General features: G+C 32.8%; 1 protein-coding gene across 5 annotated transcripts in view; it reads right to left on the bottom strand.

Annotated features, from left to right (window-relative positions):
* NBEA (neurobeachin) overlaps window positions 1-23,383 on the bottom strand; it is a 726,287-nt gene that overhangs the window by 530,323 nt on the left and 172,581 nt on the right. For all 5 annotated transcript variants that reach the window (XM_050766029.1, XM_050766031.1, XM_050766030.1 and 2 more), the window contains exons 14-17: window positions 22,174-22,253; window positions 21,372-21,434; window positions 21,188-21,285; window positions 16,776-16,868 (exon numbers count right to left, since the gene is read on the bottom strand). In XM_050766029.1, coding sequence (XP_050621986.1) covers window positions 16,776-16,868; window positions 21,188-21,285; window positions 21,372-21,434; window positions 22,174-22,253 — 334 coding nt within the window. The remainder of the gene's footprint in view (window positions 1-16,775; window positions 16,869-21,187; window positions 21,286-21,371; window positions 21,435-22,173; window positions 22,254-23,383) is intronic.

Genomic DNA, 23,383 nt, shown 5'->3' with positions numbered 1-23,383 from the left:
TTGAACCTGGGAGGTGGAGGTTGCAGTGAGCCGAGATCGTGCCACTGCACTCCAGCCTGGGGGACAGAGTGAGACACCGTCTCAAGAAAAAAAAAAAAAAAAAAAAAAAAAGAATTCAAAATCTGGATCATATTCTCTCCCAGCTCTCAGTATTTCATTTCTTTCTTCAATTTTCTATTCTCTGGTTTCGGCAACTGTGACACAGTCTGACAAAGTAATCATCAAACTCTGGTTCCTTTCTTCCTGGGTCCACATCTATATTACATTTCCAGCCTCTCTTATAGCCAAGTGTGGCTATTTAACTGAGTTCTAGCCAATAAAATGTGAACAGAACAGTTATAGATTATTTTGAGGCCTGACCCACAGGAAAAGCACTCATGCACATTTTCCATGCTCTTTCCACAAGCCAGCAACACAGATCCACAGAAGGAAGACAATGGAGCCACAAGGTGGGAGAAGCTGCCTGGGTCTCTAAATCACTGTAAGATAATCAACTGCTTGGGAAAGCCTATTTGGATTTTAAGTGAACATGAAATAAAATACTACCTGGTAAGTGACTAGAATTTTATTATCTATCAGTTATGGCAGCTATTGCTACCATAATAAATACAGAAATCAAATGAACCATTTATGTGGGTACCATTCATCTGCAAAAGGTCTCTTCTAACATCAGCTTCCAAGTGCCACACTCCATAACAAAAGGCACAGGACTGTTGATCCCCTTACCCTATCCGCCTCAGTCCAGGCAAGGAAAAAGGAAAATTACCTAAACTCAAAAGGAAGCTAGGGCATCTGTCCTGTGGCTGTGTTTGCAAAACACTTAAATATGACTGAAAAAGGTCAAATGGCTATTAAAAAAAATACAGGGCTAATGAGTATTATGGGACAATGGAAGGGAGGTTTAAATCTCTTCCAACTCAAGCCTAGCCCAAGAAAAGGAGGCCTTAAGTGTTCCTTTGCTCCCAATCAGGAAAGAACAAATGACAAAGCACAGACCTTGAAACAGATCTCTGTTACAAGGAGCTGGTAAACATATGTCTAAATTAGTCTATCTGAAGGCCAGCTCAGTGGCTAATGCCTGTAATCCCCGCAGTTTGGGAGGTCAAGGCAGGAGGCTCACTTGAACTCATGAGTTCAAGACCAGTCTGGGCAACCCAGCAAGACCTCATCTCTACTACATAAAATAAAATAAAATAAAATAAAATAAAATAAAATAAAATAAATAAAAAAATTAGCTGGGCATGGTGGCAGGCTCCTCTCATCCCCAGTTACTCAAGAAGGGGAGGATGACTTGATTCCTGGAGATCAATGCTGCAGTGGGCTTGCGCCACTACACTCCAGCCTGAGCAACAGAGTGAGACCCGGTCTCAAAAAACTGAACTAATTAATTAAGTAGGCTATCTGAAATTTAGAATACTCTCTTAACTGTGCTACTTCAGCTACCAAAGAAATCCTTGCCCTCTTGATTATCTCCTCCAATGCAAATGGTTATACAGGTGCTTAATTCTAGGTTTGGGGGAAACTTGAAGATAGTGTGCATACACCAGGGAAGAGACAAGTCAGCTTCCTCCTATAGTTTGCTTTAAAACAATACTTACCATAAATTTTGCTGCACAGCAGTCAAGAGATAAACAAAATACCATCCATCATATTAGGCAGGAAATGGTGCACTGCCCCTGTACATCACATGATTTTGTTCCTTATAGGACTTCTAATGAAAGACCTAGCTCTGTGGGTTTAGTTCAGGAAAGGCTTCAGGGGGACATTTACTGGAAAAACTAATATCAAAATTACCTTTAAGATCTAAAGAGACTTCAGTTTTAGTGCTAATTTGCTTATATCTTGAGTTTGACAGGACTTCTGCCCACATGGATCAAGAGTGTCATCTATATTTTTACAGAATCTTGTAATCATGCACATTATAGATGTATTAGCTTACTATACATTCCACTGAAATGTATTTCAATTTTCTTCTTCACAAAACAATCTTTTTGTGGGGTGGTCAAAGATGCTTCTTGTTGCTAGGTGTGGGGGCTCATGCCTGTAATCCCAACACTTTGGGAGGCCGAGACAGGCAGATCACTTGAGGTCAGGAGTTCAAGACCAGCATGGCCAACATAGTGAAACCCCATCTCTACTAAAAATCCAAAAATTAGCTGGGCGTGGCAGCATGCACCTATAGTCCCAGCTACTTGGGAGGCTGATGAGGCAGGAGAGTCACTTGAGCCTGGGAGGCGGAGGTTGCAGTGAACTGAGATTGCACCACTGCACTCCAGCCTGGGCAACAGAGTGAGGCTCTGTTTCAAAAAAAAAAAAAAAAAAAAAAAAAAGATACTTCTTGTAACAAATTCAGAGTATATGTGAAAACAGTAAAGAAAAAAAAAAAAAGAAAAGAAACCCCATAATTCTGTAACCCGACATAATCATTATAAATATCATTTTATATACAGATTAATTGCTATGCATATAAATCCACATATGACACACAGATATAAATGAGAGGATGAGAGGAATACAATGGAAATTGTTCTATATAAGGTAATTTATACTTTGTTTACTTTAAATCAACAATATACTGTGTATTTTTCAGTGTCATAAAATATAACTGATAAGAAAAATGGAGCATAATTGGCCAAGCGCGGTGACTCACACCTGTAATTCTAGCACTTTGGGAGGCTGAGGTGGGAGGATCACTTGAGGTCAGGAGTTCAAGACCAGCCTGGCCAACATGGTGAAATTCTGTCTCTACTAGAAATACAAAAACTAGCCAGGCACGGTGGCAGGCACCTGTAATCCCAGCTACTCAGGAGGCCGAGGCAGGAGAATCACTTGAACATGGGAAGTGTAAGTTGCAGTGGGCAGAGATTGCATCACTGCACTTCAAGCTGGGCAACAGAGCAAAACGCCATTTCCGGAAAAAAAAAAAAAAAAGAGTAGCATAATTGTTTTATCCATTCACTACTGTTAGCCATTTATGTAATTTACCATTTTTTTCTACCATAAATAAAATTTTCCTTTAGACACATCTTTGGGCATAATCATGACTATTTCCTTAGGATAAAAACTGAAATCAGGTTAAAAGCTTTTTATATTTTAATTTTTATGAGACTTTGCTGAACTGACCTCCAAAAATATGTACACTTATATTTCTACTATTAAGGTATAAATGCATTTTACCAACCCTATGCATTATAACAATCAGAAAAATAGTTAGTTTGGTATGTAAAAACTAGATCTTATTTTCACTGACAAGAATTGCTGATCAATTGAAAGTTTCTAAGCATTTATACTACTTCCAAGAACTTCCTGATACTGTCCTGTGACCCATTTTTTATGTGTGTTCATCTTTTTTCTACTAATTATAAGATCTCTAATAATATCAGGAAAATTATTACTTTGTCAACTCATTGACAAATATTCTCCACTTTCTGAATTTCAAGGGATTTTGTGGCAATAAAAGGTTTTTATAATTTTCTTGAATAAAATCTATCATTTTAAGTTTTGATCCTGTCATTTCTTCATTTATACTTAATATTCACTCTTTCTACTATAGCATTTTAAAATGATTTTTATTTTAACTCATTTTTCATAATTATGTAATTGCTTTTGTAAATCATATACAACATAGAAATTCATAAAGTATAGGGAAATAGAAAGTACAACACTTAAAATACTACTACCTAAAAGTAACACAATAAATAACAATAAACATTAAATATCTTTTTATGGAGAATAAGAGAAGGCAAGAAAGGAGAAGGGAAGGAAGAGGGAATAAAGAAGGATAGAAGAAACTCATACTAAATTTTATTTTAAATAAAAAGCATCAAATATAATTTTACATTTAACAGAAAAGAAAGAAAAGGACATGAAACAATAAAAAAATTTTTAAACTTCAGATGACTTTCTTTACCACATGAAAGGCTTTTTTTAATTAAAAATCTTTATGAGGCTTAAAAAAATTATGAGTAAAAACAAAGTGTTACATAATTAATTAACTAAACATTTCACTTTTAGAAAGTATCAGTTTACTCTTTTATATTAAAGACAGATAATTACCATCCTCACACTTTAGGTCACCTAATTTTTGTGAGTTATATTGCTATCTGAACATCAAGGTTTAAAACACTTAAATTATTTTCATCGTAACACTGCTGTTATGTATGAATTGCTGGGTCTTTGTCTATTTCAAATGAATTCACTTCCTTGACCTTGTCTTCGCCATTTCTGGTTTTTCTTTTGACTCAGCTCTCAATTGACTGGGGATGCCATTCAAGAGGAGACGAAGAAGTCTGTCTTCTGAATTCTGACCTGATGTCTACATACTTAACAATCTGGCAGGATATAATGTTCTCGGGTCACACCTTCTTTCAGAACTTGCAGACATTGCCTTATTTCTTTTGGCACTGAATTCAACTGGGAGAAGTCTGAGGCCGGCCAAATGTTTAACCATTTGAAAGTACTTCTTTTTTTGCCTAGTTTTCTCATTTTCTTTTTAGGAACTCTTTTTTTTAATCACTGAACTCTGATTTAAATTCTATATGTCTTAGTGTTATCATTCTCTGTCAAATTTTCCTAGAAGATGGTGTGCTTTTTCTATACATTACTTAAGGGACTATATCTCATTTCCAATAAGAAATTGTTTCAGGCATTGACTTGATCCCTCAGTATGACATATTAATACAAAAACTTGGAATCCCACTTTCATCACAGAACATCAATCTCAGTTCATTCTCCGTGTTTCAAAAAAGAACTATATTCACTCACCAAAAGTACTAAAGAACAAAAACCAGGCATACCCAATCAATTCCTGTCACTCCAATGTGGGGATTATTAAGGGAGAAATCTAGGAATTCTGTTGACTTTGCAGGGATAGAAATGAGGGAAGGATACTTACAAAGTCACTCCATAATCTTTGGGTTCTTTTTTTTAGCTGTCAATATTTTGAATGCACTGCTTTATGTGATACTGCTTTCCTTGTCTGGTCACATTTGAATTTGCTGTTTCGGAGGGGGAGAGTCTCTATGTTACTATATAATGTTTATTTCATTAGGTTTGGACAAGGGAAATTCTTTCATCTCTCTTTATCAACTTGATCTGGAAGTCCACAATTCCAAATGTGTATTCTTTGTAAAATGTTTGTGGTTTTGGGTTTTGTTTTTTGATGGTGGGGGAGGTGCTGGGTGTGGTGATATGGTTTGAAGGCTTCTTCTCCGCCTTCGATCCAGAAATTCAATGATTTCCCACTGCCAATTATTGAATAATTCACATTTTAATTATGTTTCTAGTATCTAAACAAATATAAATATCAGGATGTGTTTCTGTGCCTTCATTCTACACTCCTTGTCTAAGTTTATTCCTTGATTTAAAGTCTACTAGACTTATTACACTACTTATTATTCTTATTCTTCAAACTTCTATTGACATTTTTACTCATTTGTTCATCTGAGTTAGCTTTTGAAGAGTTTTTTTAACCTTTAAATAAAAAAAATTTTTTATCAGAATGACATTGTTTACAAACTGATTTATTACAATTCTATCTTTATATAATTGAGTGTTTCCCATTAAGGTACACAGCATAGCTCTCCATTTACTGCATTTCTAATTTTTTAATGGTTTTCAGGAAACAATTTATAATTGTATTTACATTTCCAATTTCCTTTGGCTATTATTGTATATATTATTCTGTAGTAAGAAGCAATAGTTACTCAACCGGTAGATATTATTACACTTTCTGTTCTTCTTCAATCTGTCAGGACAGTTGTAATATTATTTCAGATTTTAACCTACATCTCCCCAGCATTTTATTCTGAGGCTAGAATGGAGGGTAGGGCATAGGAACGCAATGCTATATGCACCAATGTTTACATGGAAACTGTATCAAAACACAGTTCTGCACTAAGGGAGCATAGGATAGCTTTGTTGATGATTACTAGTGAAGCAAAACAGGGCATGTTTTGTGCTCCTGTAGTTTTATCTTATTTATTAATAACTTGATGTTGCCCTTCCCATTTTTAATTGATGGCAGAAGTACTATCTATATGTGTGAAAAACTGAATAAATGAACACATAAAAATATACAGAACAAAATGATGTTATTACCAAGAATTAGAAGTGGATCTCTTATATGTCATCCTAATGTACTATATTTTTCTTATAATCATTATAATCTATCCTGTAATTTAAAAAGGCTTTCCTTATTCAAAAGTTTCTCTCTATTTTACCTCAGTGAGGTATGAGAAAGTTTGATTCATTTTGTTGGTTCCTTAAAAACATCAGCTTTGTAGTCAGTGATCCTTTCAACAGTTCAACAGTTTTTAATCTTCTAGTTTCTTCATGTTAGCCTACACCCTTACTAATTTGTACTTCCTACTTCATTGTACTTTAATTAATGTTGTAATGTAAGTACAAAGTCCCTCTAACTTTTAATCTTTATTTTTCAATAATGGAGGTATTTCTTTCTGATAAGAGTTTTTGCTATAAAGTACAGAAAATTTTAGATAATTTCCAATTTTTCTTTTATTTTCTTCTATTTTCTAAAGGATATCTTGACACTGCTTCTTAATTTCTACGTAGGTAAGATATTCTGCATAATTTCTTTTTTTACCTCCAATTTTATCACATTATGGTCAGGAAGCAGTATCCAATAAAATGTCTACTTTGTCTGCTTTTTCATTTTATGGCCCAGGACATGACGCTTTTTTTTTTTTTTTTTCTCCATCTTCTTTAGCCATGAAGTATATCCTCAAAATATGTAAGATTGAACATATATCTACTGTGCCAGGTTTTATGAATCTATTACTCAATTTCTCTATATCTGTATGTATTAGTTCAATTTCTCTATATCTGCATGTATTATCAATTGGTCCCATTCTGAGAGAGATAGTCATCTATACCATTATTATATTTTATCAAGTTCTTATTGCATCTCAAATGAATTTTGCTTTATAGTTTTGACATCGCTATTCGATGTTTTCACGTTTATGAACTTAACACTATCTACTTAAATTGTTCCTTTCAAAATACAGAATGTCCTTCCACATTCTCTTTTGAACTTTTAATCTCAGGTTCAACTCATTGTGTTCTGGGCTTTCAAATCCCATCTGATTTTTATAGTGTCAACAAATTTCTGCTTTACTTTTGTTTGCTATAGGTTTCTTTACTCAGTTTTTTTTTTAAACATAATATTCCTGCAGCCACCAACCAACTTAGTATTTCTGGATACCTGTTTATCATCCCATTCTTCACACTCTACATGAGGATAACCAATAATCAAAAATTTTGGTTTTTATTCCCATGTACGTCTTTATAATTTTAATTAGATGAATATCTATTCATATGCAATTTACAATTTTGTCTTCACATATTTTTGAAATTGAAATAAATTGCATCATTATTATGTATCCTTCTGCAACTTGCTTTATTGCTTTATGTTTGATTTGTGGAAGGTAACTTTACATCATTCATTTTCAGTTCTGAATATATCCAACTGTATGAATATACCTTAATTTATTTTTCTGTTCTCCTCTTCTATGCTGTTTCCAACTTTTAATTAATATTAACAATGTTATATTGAACACTGTTCACACACATGAGAGTTTCTCTACATCAAGGAGAGAGTTCCTTAGTCATAGAGTATAAGTATCTTTATCCTTTTTAAAAATTGTAAATGGTTCTTCAATGTGATTGTAACAGTATATAATTCCACCAGTTATTGGAGAGTTTCCACTGATGTACATCCTTTGTCAACACTTGATACTGTCAACAGTTTTAAAATTTACCATCCTGATGAGCATTAAATGCATGTTTTATTTGCACTTTCTTGATTACTACTGAAATTGAGTATATTACCCATATCTTTACTGCTAACTCAAGTTTCCTCTTCAGTGAATTGTCTGTTTATATTCTTCATGATCCTAACAGATTTTCTTTTTCTAATTTATTTGCACAATTTTTTCATATGTTTAGGGGACAAATCCATTGTATCCGAGATAAACCGCAAATATCTTCTTTCACTTTGTGCCTTGTCTTCTCACTTTTTATGGCATCTTTTAAAGTACTTTTTATACTAATAGTCAAATTTATCTTTTTCCTGTATGATTTATGTGTATTTATTGTTTCAGAAATTCTTCCTTAATCCAAGGTGGTAATATTATTATCCTGCACTTTCAAAGAGTTTTAAATTTTGTTTTTCACATTTTTACTAGCTTTATTGAAGTATAATACACATACCACAAAATTCACACACTTTGTAAATGAACAATTGATTTTTAAAAATTATATCAAGTCATGCCACTATCATTACAATACAGTTGTAGGTCATTTTTATCATCCTAAAAAGTTCCCTGTGTCCACTGGCAGTTAATTCCCACTCCCATTGCTAGCACCATGTAACCACTTATTTGCATTCCGGACATTTAATATAAACATAAGTATATAGTATATAGTTTTTTGCATCTGGCTTCTTTCACTTAGCATAATAATTTTAGGACTCATTATGTCATCGTATGCATCAGTAGCTTGTTTCCTTTTAATTGCACAATAGTATTTCATTGTATGGACATAAAACATTTTGTTTATCCATTCATCAGCTGATTGACTTTTGGATAGTTTCTAGTTTGGAGCTACTACTAATAATAGTACTGGCTGGGCACAGTGGCTCACGCCTGTAATCCCAGCACTTTGGCAGACTGAGGTGGGCGGATCATCAGAGGTCAGGAGTTTGAGACCAGCCTGACCAACACAGTGAAACCCCATCTCTACTAAATATACAAAAAAATTAGCTGGGCATGGTGGCGCGCACCTGTAGTCCCAGCTACGTGGGAGGCTGAGGTAGAAGAATTGCTTGAACATGGGAGGCAGAGGTTTCACTGAGCGGAGATCACGCCACTATACTCCAGCCTGGGTGACAAAGTGAGACTCTGTCTCAAAATAATAACAACAATAATAATAATGATAATAGTACTAAGAACATTCATGCAAAGTCTGGCTATGAACACGTTATCACTTCTTTTGGATACATTCCTAAGTATGGCAACACTTCTTAGGAAATCCTTTTGGAACATGGCTGCAGGATTTTACATTCCATCAGCAATGCATAAGCTTTCAATAAGTAGGCTGTGCTGTGGTTTTGTTTTCATTCAGTTCTAATCAACGTCTAACGTTCTTTATGATTTCTTTTTTGACTCAGGGATTAGTTACGTTCTTTACTTCCAAATACCTTGCAATTTCTCAAATCTCTTTCATCCAAATTTAATTCTGTGTGGTCAGATAATATACTTTGCTTGATTTATTAGTTTTTAAATTTACTGAGACTTGTTTTATATTTTACAGCCCAACTCATAATACATTTTGGAGAATGCTGCATATGCACTAGAAAACAATTTTGTTAGCTTTAGGTGGAGTGTTATATAAATGCCGAAATATTATCCAATAGGATGTCGAACAGGGGTGGTCAAAGCAGGCTTTCGTTAATTGTTAGCTATTCAAAGGGGATGCTTCTAACATTTCATTACTAAATAGGACTGTGGAAAGTTTTCAGTAGACATATGTTACCAGATTTAATAAATTATTTTCTATTTGTGGTTTGCTAAAAATTTTTATGATGAATGCTACTGAATTTTATGAAAATTTTTTTCACACATCATAATTATATAGCTATTCTCCTTTGTTAATAAATAGATAAAATGTTGTCCTGATGTCAAACCACCTTTACATTCTATGACTACCCTCAACTTGGTTATGCTGTACACTTTTAAAAAGTAACTGACAGACTCATGTTCATAAGGGAGATTGACCATACCTTTCCCTTATAATTGGATAATCCATATCCAATTTTGGTATCAAGGTTGTACTAATTTTATTAGGTGAAATAGTGGCCAATTCCTTCTTTATCTAGCTAGTCACGGAAAAGTATTTTATAAGTGAATAATACAGCTTTTTGGCCTTGCTGTTACTCTGTTTAATAGTCTTGCTTTCTGTTTCATTCACTTCTGCCCTTTATTATTTTTTTGCCTTCTTAGGGAGACAATTAATGAGGTAAGCACAACTGAGAACCTAGAAAAATGAAAACCTAAGTACCTTTCTGTTTTTAATATAAATATTTACAACTATGAATTTTCTCTAGTATCATTTAGACCAAATCTCACAAGTGTAAATATACATAATTTTAAGTATTTATTACTGCATTTTATAATTTGCATAATGAATAACTTCTTGTTATTTAGAAGATACATATTTCTATTTTCTAAGTTTAATTTTTGTCATTGATTTCTTGTTTAACTGCACAGTTTGCAGAGAAAGTCATCTGTATGACAATTTGTTTAAATTTATTGAACCTACTTTATGGCCTCATTTAAATAATTTCTATAGTTTTGTGTGCTTGAAAAGAATGTGTATGGCACTCAAGCCAATGAATTTTTTTTCAAATTATACTTTTGAGATTTTTTGTAATTGATCTTTTAAGGAGAAAAATATGTTAAAACTTGTAAAATACTCTTCCAAATTTAGTCAATAATAGATTTCTATGACTCACCTACACTAGGTATATATGCATTTGAAACTGTTTTACATTCCTAGTGAATTACATCTTTTTCATAATATGGTGCCCTCCTTCATCCTCAATAATTTTTTGCCTTAAAGTTTATTTTTATATATTTAAATAATGCAATACCAGCTTTTATCATTTAATTTTTCAAATAAGTAAGGCATTTATCTAGTTAAAAATATATGATGACATAAAAAGATACCCAGAGAGATTTTACACCCAACTCATCCCTTACATTTCCACATCACTCACGGCTCCCCCATACAAGTGAACACTTTATGATTTCTCATCTCCCTAAAACTTTCCCCTTCTCTTTTAAATGCACTTTATTTTTAGAGAAGTTTTAGGTTCACAGTAAAATTGAGCAGAAAGTAGGGAGTCCCATATGTCCCTACCCGTACATACACACAGCTTTCCCCACTGTCAACATCCCTCACCAGAGTGGTACATTTGTTATAACTGCCTATTAACTTTTCAAATGGAAATAAAAATATATCATTTGTTCCATTCCTTTAACAGACAGCATTTTTTTAAGTATATCATCACTCTATTCATCAGAGATGGCACCTTTATTAGCACTAAAATCACTAAGTATTTGGGTCAATCTATGAATTGCACTTTGCTCTGTTTATTCACAAATATGTACTGTACTGTTTTCTTTACTAAAATATTATATTTCTTGTAATATTACATGGCTAACTTCCCTTTGTTGTTCTCCTTGTCCTTGTTGGGCTCTGGAGTTTCACTTTGTGGTAAGATTTCATGCTAATTTTCCCTGATTAGAATTCATTTTGCTTCCAAAATCTGAAAAATCAGCTCTTTCATCAATTTTGTAAAACTTTAGTAATTTACTTTGAATAGTGCCTCTTCCTCATTCTCTCTTCCACTTTTCTGTAACTCTTATTAGCCATATTTGAAACCTTTCCTTCTTTCTCTCTCTCTCTTAATTTCATGTTTGTAATCTTGTTTATTGGTGTTGATTTCTAGGTAATTTCTTCAGTTCAATCTCTCAGTTCACCAACTATTTCTGAAGCTTTGTCTAATCTGTTTAATGTTTCCATATAGGTGTTAATTGTAATTACTACCTTTTCATTTCCACAAGTTACTTAGGGTTTTTTAAATCACATGGCTTATTTTAAAATTACCTTGTTTTTAAAGTCTTGTTTCTTTTGGTATGCTTGATTTTCATTTCCGGCATGTGAGAATTTCCTTACTTTTGTGTGCACACCTATATATTTAACAGGATTATTGACATATTTTTATCCAACATTTCTAGGTTTTTAGTAGATCAAAGTGTTTCAGGATATCTAGTTTTTACATCCATCAGTTTTCTAAGAACTCTTAATAGTCACACGTGAAGTCTCTTACTTTCCAAGGCTTTATCTTTTCCCTCACTCTCTATTTTTCATCCATGCTTTGAGATCTTCAAGTCCGCTAATTAGGGTGAACTGGTTAAAAAATCATCAGCTAAAAGAGCAGAATATTATCTTTGGTGCTCTATTTGAATCTCAAAAGCTCTTTGTACAAATGAAATTCAAAAGTTCCACAACAGCCTCCACCAAAGTTCTACTTCACCGGGTACATAGTTTGATGATTCTCTTATCCTGCCTCTGACTAGTAGGCCCCTTTAGATGAGTTGCTATTTTTCACTATCCACAGAGTCAAGGTCAAATCTCATGGCTGTGTATTTTAAATGATGAGATCGCTGCAGGCGGTGTCAGGCAAAGCACCCTCTAAACTTACTGACCTGTAGTATAAAACTTAGCAAGCTGTAAGTTCTGCACCATGAGCCCCTGGAACCAGCATGATAGCACTCCAATCTTCCTATACATCAACCTACAAGTTTAAGGATGAGAAGATTTATCCCACCATCCCAGATACTTTTTGGCTTTTTGTGGACTGAAATAGGTGAATTAAAGTTTGTTTTAAAGTTTTAAACTTTGTCTGTTTCTCCTGTAATTTCTATTTTATGAATGTGTCTATTTTATCATTATAAATAATTCTTCTTTATCTAACGGTTATTGCTTGTTGGCTTGTATTCTAATTTGTCCAATATTAAGATCATGATTCCTACTTTCTGCTTTCTTTGTGCTTACATGATAAATCTTTACTCATCCTTTTACTTTTAACCTTTCAAAACCACTTTGGTTTTCTGGTATGTTTCTTGCGTACAGAACTGGGTTTTATTACAGTGATCAATTGTGATATTTTTCTTACAACAGGTGATGTATAAAACCTTTTACATTTATTTTTTATGACAATATGACTGGTCTTAGATATGTCATATTTTATGTTATGCTTACTGATCTTTACAGATTTTTTAAAGTTCCATTACATATATTGTTCTTAGTTTTATCCATACAGATCTTAAATATTTGGAAAGCTCTATAATTTTATAGAACTGCTTATCTCTTTATGAAAGAATAAGTAATCCTACATCTGTTTAAAAAGGGTATTTCCCTACTATGAGAAATCTAAATGTCAGCATATTTGCTCTTAATTTTTTCCTTTCATCTACATCATCAAATTTTAGTCAATAGGCCTATATTTGTAATATTTCATCTGTCCGCTTACATGGAAATTCTCTTTGCACTTGCTCTGCTTTCCTTCTTTTCTCACCCCTCCCAATTCATTTTAACCATAAAACTAAGACTAAAATAAATGTAGGTATTATTGTGATAGATCAGAATTTACTTTTTATATATTAGCATAAATTTATTCAGTGCTCACCAGCTGTCCTTAGCAATAGTTTCTCCAGTCATTCCTAATTGGTTGGACTTTATCCCCAGCAATTTCCTCAAAATTTAGTCACAGAAATAATTTGCTGTATGGCTTAAAAATGTTTGACAACATTCTTTTTACTTAAAGGATAGTTTGGCTCCCACTTTCTTCATTTAAGTATCTTATGATTGTTATAGATTTTTGTATTGAAGGTTATTTTGGAGTCTAAAGCCAGACTCATTTTTCTCTTTATTTGTGCACTAATATACAAAGTATTCTTATAATTAAGTCCAGTAACACATCTTGATGCTAACCATTCTAGGTCAGATTTCCCTGGCACACAATATGTCCTCTAAATAAGAATGGCAAAATCTTACATAAAGACTTCATTGAATTATAGATTTAAATATTTGTTTTGTTCCACTGTTCTGCTTTTCTTATTTGGGAACTCTATTTAAGCTATTATTATTATTATTATTATTATTATTATTATTATTATTTCTGAGACGGAGTCTCACTCTGTTGCCCAGGCTCTGGAATGCAATAGCACAGTCTCAGCTCACTGCAACCTCTGCCTCCTAGGTTCAAGCGATTCTTCTGTCTCAGCCTCCCGAGTAGCTGGGATGACAGGCGCCCACCACCATGCCCGGCTAATTTTTGTATTTTTAGTAGAGATGGGGTTTCACCATGTTGGCCAGGCTGGTCTCAAACTGCTGACCTCATTGATCTGCCCACCTCGGCCTCCCAAAGTGCTGGGATTACAGGCGTGAGCCACCGCGTCCGGCCGATTTATGCCATTATGGTAATTTGTTTTTCTCCCATGTTGCTCATTTTCTTTCTAATCCTAAACTCACATTTTCATCTATTCATATTATTTGCTTTTTTTTCAGTTTTATCTTCTGTGTATTTCACTATGTTACTAGCTAGAGTTTTGCCTTTGAGAAATTTCCAATTTTATTTTTTTGTGTATAGTTCTTTTCCTCCAGTATTTGTCCAATGTTTTATTAGCTCATAATTAAATACTTCCATGCTATCTGTGCTAGTCTGTTCTCACACTGCTATGAACAAATACCCAAGATTGGCTAATTTATAAAGGAAAGAGGTTTAATTGACTCACAGTTCTGCATTGCTGGGGAGGCCTCAGGAAACTTAACAATCATGGTGGAAGGCAAGGAGAAGCAGGCACCTTCTTCACAGGGTAGCAAGATGGATTGAGGGAAAGCAGGGGAAATGCCAAATGCTTACAAAACCATCAGATCTCATGTGACTCACTATTACAAGAACAGCAAGGGGGAACTGCCCCCGTGATCCAATTATGTCCACCTGGTCCCACCCTTCACACATGGGGATTACAATTCAAGGTGAGATTTTAGGTGGGGGGACACAACCAAACCATATCACTATGTTAACATTTCTTACAACTATTTTTTTTCCAGAAGGGGACCTTGCTCCATTGCCCAGGCTGGACTCAAACTCCTGGGCTCAAGCAATCCTCCTGCGTAAGCCTCCTGAGTAGCTGGATTACTTCTCCAAATTCTGTTTAGTGGTTCTTTTTCAGAAGCTACGTATGTATGTATTTATTTATTTATTTTTAACTTATGATAGCAAATTTTTAAATCTAAATGCTTTATATTCCATAGCAGTATTTTTCTGCTAAGTGCTATTCATGTACTGATTAACTTATTTTTTCCATGTTTTTTATCTGATACACATGCACTGATGATGTGCCAATTCTTTTGATACAGTCTAATTTACGTGGACCATCCGTCTGCAGGACACTTTCATGAACATGTGTAAAAGAAGGGACAAAGGTAATCTTTTTGCTTTCGCAATCCAAAAACTTTCCCTTTCTCTATAGCTACAGAGACAGACTGCTTGCCACAAATATAGCTCATCTGTGTAATTCTTTGTGATATATCTTCTCCTTTTCTGAAACCAATCTGATTTAAAAAAAACTCTGCTATCAGGCATGATATATGTATATCTATTATTTCAAACAAATGATCTATTTTTGTAATTTAAGGTGTGCCTCTCATCTTCAGAAACTATGTACTTTCACTGACACTTCCTATTTGCTATAACTGAACTCTCTCACCACTCTCTTTGTATTTTCTCTTTAGCCTTAACAGCTTTTACCCAACCTTAGCGACTTTAAGCAGCTGATAACCATATTCTGGGGTTCATATATTTGCATCTGTCTTCTACTTGTGATAATATTTGTGATAGAGAGTACATTTTTTACTTCTTGTTGTATCATTCATACATTTTACAGGAAAAGAGGGGAAAATAGGGCATCTTAAACACCATGTTTATACAGGAAATTGTCTGTTTGTTATTTTTAATTTGGTAATGAGTTTTCATCTTTTTATAAATTTTTTAATGTGCTTTCTTGACATTTTTAGGAGGCTGCATCTTGGGCTACAATCCTTTAACTTTGTCCAGTCAATTTATTTTAATTAACTGAAGTTAAATAAGCGATCTTTATCTCTTAATATAGAAAGAGCATATGGTTCTTCATTCCCAGTATTCTGTCACCAAGTGTACTTACAGTTCCATGTACGTGTGTATGTATGTGTGTGTGTGTCTGTGTGTGTGTGTGTGTATCCTTTTCTACAATCCTGGCCTTGTTTGAACTATTCCTTATATTCATAGCATATCTAGTCTCCCTTACTTAATTATTGCTTGGAACCAAAATTTTAGAAATATTTAAACTTCTAGGCTATACAGCTTGTTAGACATGCCTTATCTGAATTTTGTGCAGTTTTCATGATTATTACAAATAAGCGCTCTGCAAGTTTAAGTAAGCACCAATAAAAAAAAACAAAAAAAGAGGTTAACAATGAGGTTCTGATAGGAACCTCATCTAGTAGCATTTAAATTATAGTTGCACTACTTCCTTGGCTTCATTTGTAAGGAAAATATACTCTTAAAACTATATTCACACACTGGATAGTGTAGTATGAATTGCAACCATTAAGCCAGCAGTAGTTTCTTACGCCAAAAGTGTTCTTAGAAAGTATTCAAATTCTGGATTTGGGAAAAGATATGACGTATTCTAGCATCTGTAAGTCACAAAATTAATCAATAAACCCTACTGTTAGAAACTAATAACAAATACCGACTCAGCAGGTAAGCATAAGATCAATTCTCAGAAAGACGTCAACATATACATGGTATTTCCTTGTCAAGAAAGCTTTCCTTGAAATCATTCCTATATGTGCATCGTTTTGTCTTGACAAAATATTTTATTACATCTCCAGAATAGATAATACTTTCTTTTTAGGAAGAATATAGAAATAAACTGTATTATTTAAATTGTAATCTTGTTCCATAATCTACTATTAATAAAATATATTTTATAAAAATTTTTTGCAACTTCTATCACAGAAAGCTATTATTTTCCACTGTTACATTATTCAAGTCAAATTTCATCTCACATTACATATAAAACTCATAAAAACATAATCTCAATAGTTATTTCTAGAATGCATTACGACAAATATCAACTTACTTGTGACCTAAATGCTTCAGAAAGTATCCCAGAACCTTCAAAGCTTGAACCCAAATACTTTCACTTTTAGAAGCCAGTAATTTGTAGATCACCCTAAAAAATACATAAATTATCTTTTAAAAACTTACTAATATTAAAAACAAAAACACACTATATACTTTACAAATAAATTATACATATGTGAAATATAAAATTTCTCTGAAGATTTTATTCTCAGGATTATAATTCTTTGGAAAAATTAAAAACTAGCATGCTTCAATCATTTTTCTTTAAACATGTCCTTCAACCACACACTCAAAAGGGCAATGTGACTGGTGTTCATAAGTACTGCCTCCCAACATACTAAACACAATTTTCAGTTCGAAGACATATGCTTAGTTAGGCCACATCTCTTCTCTCTAAGAATTGGCCCCAACATTTAAACTTGATAACCCTATTTTCTTTCTTTTTAAAAATGTTTTTTCTTAATTTTAGTATAGAGGTGAGGTTTTGCCATATTGCCCAGGCTAGTCTGGAACTCCCGTGTTCAAACGATCCGACTACCTCGGCCTCCCAAAGTGCTGGAATTACAGGCGTGAGCCACTGCACCCTAACCCTGTTTTCTTGGTATGACTAATTAGACGATAGGTAGGCACCTGCCTAGTTATTTCTCCTTTTTGCGAATTTGGAATGAGGTCTAAGAAACAATATCTCCTCTTTGCTGGGCTCTTGAATTTGACAACTGTTTAAAATAGAAACTAGAACAGCAATGTTTTGTTTCTGTTCAGAAAGGCTAGTCAACATATAGAAGGAAGGATTAAACAGCTTACAGAAAGCAGCAGAGAAAGCAGACTTGTTTCCTAATAGCCCTCCAATTCCTGGTTCCTACTCTAAGATTTTTTTTTAACAAATATATTATTCAGTTTTTACTTTAAAAGCTTGAGAGGTTTTCTCTTACTTGGAGCAAAATAGCCTCCACTAATATACAAACTAACCTATACAATCACTTCAAGTACTATATACAAGTAGGGTCATATTCATTATAATATTTGTAAGTGTTTAGACATTTTATTCCATATTTTTTCTATTAAAAAAAGCAATTTGTTTCCATAGAGTAGAAGGGACAATGACAACTATATACACTGGCAACTAATTCTAGAATATAAGAAGGTTCTTTAGGTGCTAAAACACTATAGTGTGCTTTATTTTATTAAATATGTTTCTTAAAAAATAAAATGCCATTGTATATTTTCAGGTAAAGTACTAAGCTGAACAAGAGAATCTAGCAAAAGATGCAATATAATTTTCACAATTTCAGTGATACTTACAAAGGAGAACAAATAGCTTAAAGTTAATCTCATTATTTTTAGTTTTGTGAAGAGCTTATACTATTAAAAAAGAAGTTAGTGATACTGCTTCTTTTTCTCTTTTTTAGAGAATAAACTATTAGAGAATAATAGTTAGAGAATAAACTATGAGAATAAACTATGAGAAAAGAATAAACTATGAGAATAAGTGATTAAAGAATAAACTATTAAAGAATAAACTCTGAGAAAAGTGATCATTTCCTTTGGAACATCTTTTTTTTCAAATCCCACATTCATAAATATGTATGGGTTAACACTGAAACCCATTTTCAAAACTTTTAGGAACCAAGATCAGTAATGAAAAAAGACAAGTTTGAGAATAGCAAAGTCAGACATGTCAAAAAAAAATACATTCAAGAAATCATAAGATACAACATTAAACAGCAAAAATGGTCTTGAGAACCAGAGTAAAAGCTCACAGTCTGGGCCAGGCATGGTGGCTCACGCCTGTAATCCTAACACTTTAGGAGGCCAAGGTGGGCAGATTGCCTGAGCGCAGAAGTTCAAGAGCAGCCTAGGCAACATGGTGAAATCCTATCTCTACTAAAATACAAAAAAATTAGTCAGGTGTGGTGGCACATGCCTGTCATGCCAGCTACTTGGGAGGCTAAGGCATGAGAACTGCTTGAACCCAGGAGGTGGAGGTTGCCGTGAGCCGAGATGGTGCCACTGCACTCCAGCGTAGACAACAGAGTGAGACTCTGTCAAAAACAAAAAAACAAAAAAACAAAAAAACCCTCACAGTCTAAAAATGTGGCTACACTCAAATATAGAATTAGAAGTTCTCACAGAGTTTCTACTTTCTAGGAATAACTTTGAGTAGCAGGAAAAAAAGGTATCAGACCCTGCCCTGGATCAAGAGAAATTATGATTAATGTTGAAACATGAAAATGTCTAGGGCCATCACACATCTACTTACATAGGGATGTGATACCGTATGAATAAGAAATTTACTTTGTTAATGAATGTTTACTTGTAATATACATTATTACTAATTAACAATAATCCTAATTGACCTGCTTAAGCTCACTATATTCAGCCAGCAAATGGTCTAAGCTATATAAGACACGTAGTTGTCTATTCCTTTCTTTGAAAATTTCCAGATACAAAAATACCAATTTTTTGGCTGCTTAGTCCAGTGGTCCGTTATCACAAGGGCTTCCTTAAGCCCAATTAGCATATCATCAGAATTAAACTGAGTTCATTCTTTTTGTTCAACTATTATACTGAACTCAATTGTATGAATTACAACAGACCAGAATTTTCCTCCCAAAATATGTCATATACAACTGTTAGCCTTTAATGGCTATTTTCTAGAATACAGACATTTAAATGCTTCAGTCATTTTCAATATTTTCTATCTAATAAGCCTATTTTTTTCATCTTTTATACTATTCTGAACCAGCTTTCTCCGCATTTTTGAAGTAGAAAAGTTGAAGTGTCAAGGAAAGGCCGTTTTTTAATCTGTGTGATTGTTTTTAACACACTGGTGACAATCTGACATGCTCTGCTCATGGTCAGCCATGAGCACAAGTCCTTTTAATCTGTTGTGCTTAATCAGTTCTTTCGTACCATACATTTAAAATACTATGTAAATCCTAAAGATCTTACCAAATAGTACTCTCAATTGTAGAATCATATTTTTGATGTGTCAAAATAATAGAATTATATTTCTGCATTTCATCATATTAGACAATCTAAGTTTGGTATCTTCCATAAGAGTAATGTGGATATCTTCAACTGATTCACTAAATTTATTAGATAATATAATAAACAAAGCAAAATCTAAGGACAAGGACACTAATTATTCAATCTAAATATAAGTTCAGAAGTGAGTGTAACTGTACTATATTATTAGATCGAACTATATGAAATTGCCATTATTTGGTAAAGTCAGTTAAATATCAACAGTAAAAAATTATAACAAGAGTAAAAAATTATAACAGTTGTTAATCACTAAATGTATAATCTTCTTCAAATAGATTGGCAGCCCCATGAATTATAAACTCAAAGTAATAGGGATATCACAAGTGAGATATGCATACAGAGATAGTGATTGCTTCTCTAATTTGAAAAGGAGTTCTTCAGGTCTAGAAAGTTGTTATTCATTGATTTAAATGGCCAAGTAAAAAAAAAGCACTTAAAAAAGCCCTTGACAGTCACTGATATATTATTTCCAAACTGTTTTTTAAACTCTTTTTCACAATAAATCTGTGGAAATTCATTGCGTTATACATGATATAACCTTTATATCCTGCTCATCCCACTAATTAAAACTCCAGAAAAATAAAACAGAAGAATTCCTTAAGAAGCTAAATTATAGGGTTAAGTTCATAAAAATACTAATTAAGAAATTGGATTTCACCTATCTACCAAGTTACTTTTCAACTGCCACAACAAAAGTTGGTTTTCAATTTCTTTTGGTCTTGGTCTCTTATTTCAAAACATCTTTCATCTCTGTTATTTCCATTGCATTGCACTGCCACTGTCTCAGGTCGTCATCTTTATCATCTTTAATAGAGATGAATAAAATAATCTCCCTGCTGATATTGCTACGTCAGTTTGTCCTTCAACTCATGTTTCACAGTGGTGATTGTAAATCTAACAAAACAGGTATCTGAGCACAACATTTCCCCTATTCAAAATTCTTTTTCATCACCAACTGAAAAAAAAAAAAAAACCACTGAAATTATTACCATTCTATGAACCTTCCAAATCTGGCTATCATCTCTCTCAGGCCTCATATCATAAAATTTCATTGTATCCTCTTCTGGTAAAACGTGCCTTGCTTTTTTGTGTCTTCTTGGGAAAAAAAAAAAAAAAAAAAGCTCTATTCACAACTTGTAATGTCCTTACTATAGCAAAAACAATTTAATTACTCTTCTTGATTCCTGAGACTACTGTTTATACATACTTCATCAGTTTCCTGAGTATTCGAGGATCAATAGCAGCATTCTCCATTTATTCTCTTATGTGTAAGATTTTGCAATATTTATTTAAATATTCATAGGAGTTATTCTAGGAGGAACAACTGTGCTCCATTAAAGTCTAATAGTAATATCATACCTTATTCCATTTCTTTGATCAAATGCTGGTATCATTGACGCTGGGTGTTCTGACATTAAAGCCACTAGTAACTGTAGCACATCATGAATATTTTCATCCTGCATAAATCAACAAAATTGATTTAAAATTTTACTCTAAAGATTGGCTTAAATAATTAAAATAAAAGGCCCATAACATGTCCTACCTCATGCATCGTAAGTAGGTAATTTAATATACTCTGAAGTTCATCTTCCTTGACCCCTCGATCCTAATTTTTAAAAAATATTTTATTACTTTACATCTAAAATTAAAATTTTAATTTAAAAAAGATGTCAAAATAATCATTTTAAAAGAAAATAAGAGTAAGTTTAATATAGTGATATTTTAACTAAAATCCCCACACATTTCACAATTTATAGACTATATTATTTCAAGTTAATTAAGTAAATATTTAGAAACATATCAATTTTTAAGTCATTAATATTTGATTGACATTCACTATAAAAAGTTAGCATATTTTGACCATCAAGTATTCTTATGACTATTTTCTAATCACTTACTCTTTCCTTAAAACAATATAAATGCAAGACTATACAGTATCAATTTTTGGGTACTATCCCACAATTTATTTTTATTTTCACTTTGGTTTCCTCTTAACATTTAAAACATCCCACTACAATAAAATGCGTTATGTAAGCCTTCTTAAACTGGCACACAGATCATTCTCTAGAATAAGGGTCAATTATTATAAGAATAAGGGCTCAATTCTTATTCATATGTTCCTTGTCCATTTCTGTCACATCCCTTAATAGGGAAGATTTCAGAGAGCATTTAACCAGAAGTTAGTTAAGTTCAATAAAAGTTAATACTAAGATGTGCAGAATTTTGAAAGCAATTCATCACTTAAAGGTAGCTATTACTAATTTAACAATAATAATTTTAAAACATGCCAGAAATTCCTTTCTACCTAATATACTGTAATTCTAAATTATATAAAATTATTTTACCTTCAGTATGAGCTGTTTCAGAAAAAGTAGCATAAATGCCCTCAGTGATATAATTTCTTTTTGTGATGGCCGGGGACCATCTAGAACAAAACAGAAAAAAAAAGTAAAAATAAAAAATACAAGATATTAAATAAGCTAAATGCAATTATGTTGGGATACCATGGCATTCTTGAATAATTATATGTATTTAAATTACAACATTTATATTAATGTTATACAATTTTAATAATATGTGAGTATCCAAAAATTAGCTTTCAAATTTTTGGCAACTTCAAATTATTTACTGAATGTCTGATTTTGTGGAAAAAAGAACTTTTTAAAAAGTTGTAATATATTAATATCCATTTATAAATGTATAATCCTCAACTATTTATATTAATACTTTAATACTTTCTTGTTTTTATTACATTAATAGGTTTTCCAATATGTCTTCCATTCTCAATTAAATTTGTCTTCATTTAAGGACTCTCTCCATTTTCACCCCACACATTATTTAACAAAGCACAGAAAAAATGACACTCTGTTTTATTGTAATTATCTGCTTTTCAGCAGATTTCTTCTATGTCACTTGTATACAGAAAATACATATTATTGAGGGCATTTAAGAAATGCTGTGTCAATAAGTGAAAATGAGCATAAAATATTAAGATGTGCATAACAGTTCTATCATAATGTACAAATTTTAAAGTAATTTCAAAATATCTATTTTAAAAAATGAAAATATAATACATGTAATATGCATAATATACAATAAAGAATACTTTTAAAAAATGAAGCTGGCTTCATAAAAATCCTTTAACATTAAGCCTTTCTTGTAGCAACCAGTATTTATCTACTGCTTGACAAGTTTTAAAAGCATAATCCCTTCATGTATAATTTATAGCATCTGCTTATTCACTTAATATTTACATGAAGATTATTACATCTGCAAGCAAGTTATTATCCAAAAAATCCATCCCGCCTATTATAATAAAAGAAATATCTTCCCTATTTCCCAGACTGCTCTCCACCTTTTATTGCCCCACTGCCACCAAGATGCACAAAGTACTCTTCTCCTCCTATTGACACTGGTATTACTTTAAAAAAACTTTTCATTGTAAAATATTGCCAATGTACAGAAAACATACATGAACAACTTAATGAATTATCATAAAATGAACACCTGTATAAACACTTCTTTGGTCAATAAATTGAACACTGACAGTAGCCT

Source organism: Macaca thibetana, chromosome 17 (assembly GCF_024542745.1).
Source record: "Macaca thibetana thibetana isolate TM-01 chromosome 17, ASM2454274v1, whole genome shotgun sequence".
In the NCBI taxonomy this organism is placed as follows: domain Eukaryota; kingdom Metazoa; phylum Chordata; class Mammalia; order Primates; family Cercopithecidae; genus Macaca; species Macaca thibetana.
The sequence above is the reverse complement of the archived record's forward strand: the minus strand, read 5'-3'. Positions and strand labels throughout refer to the sequence as shown.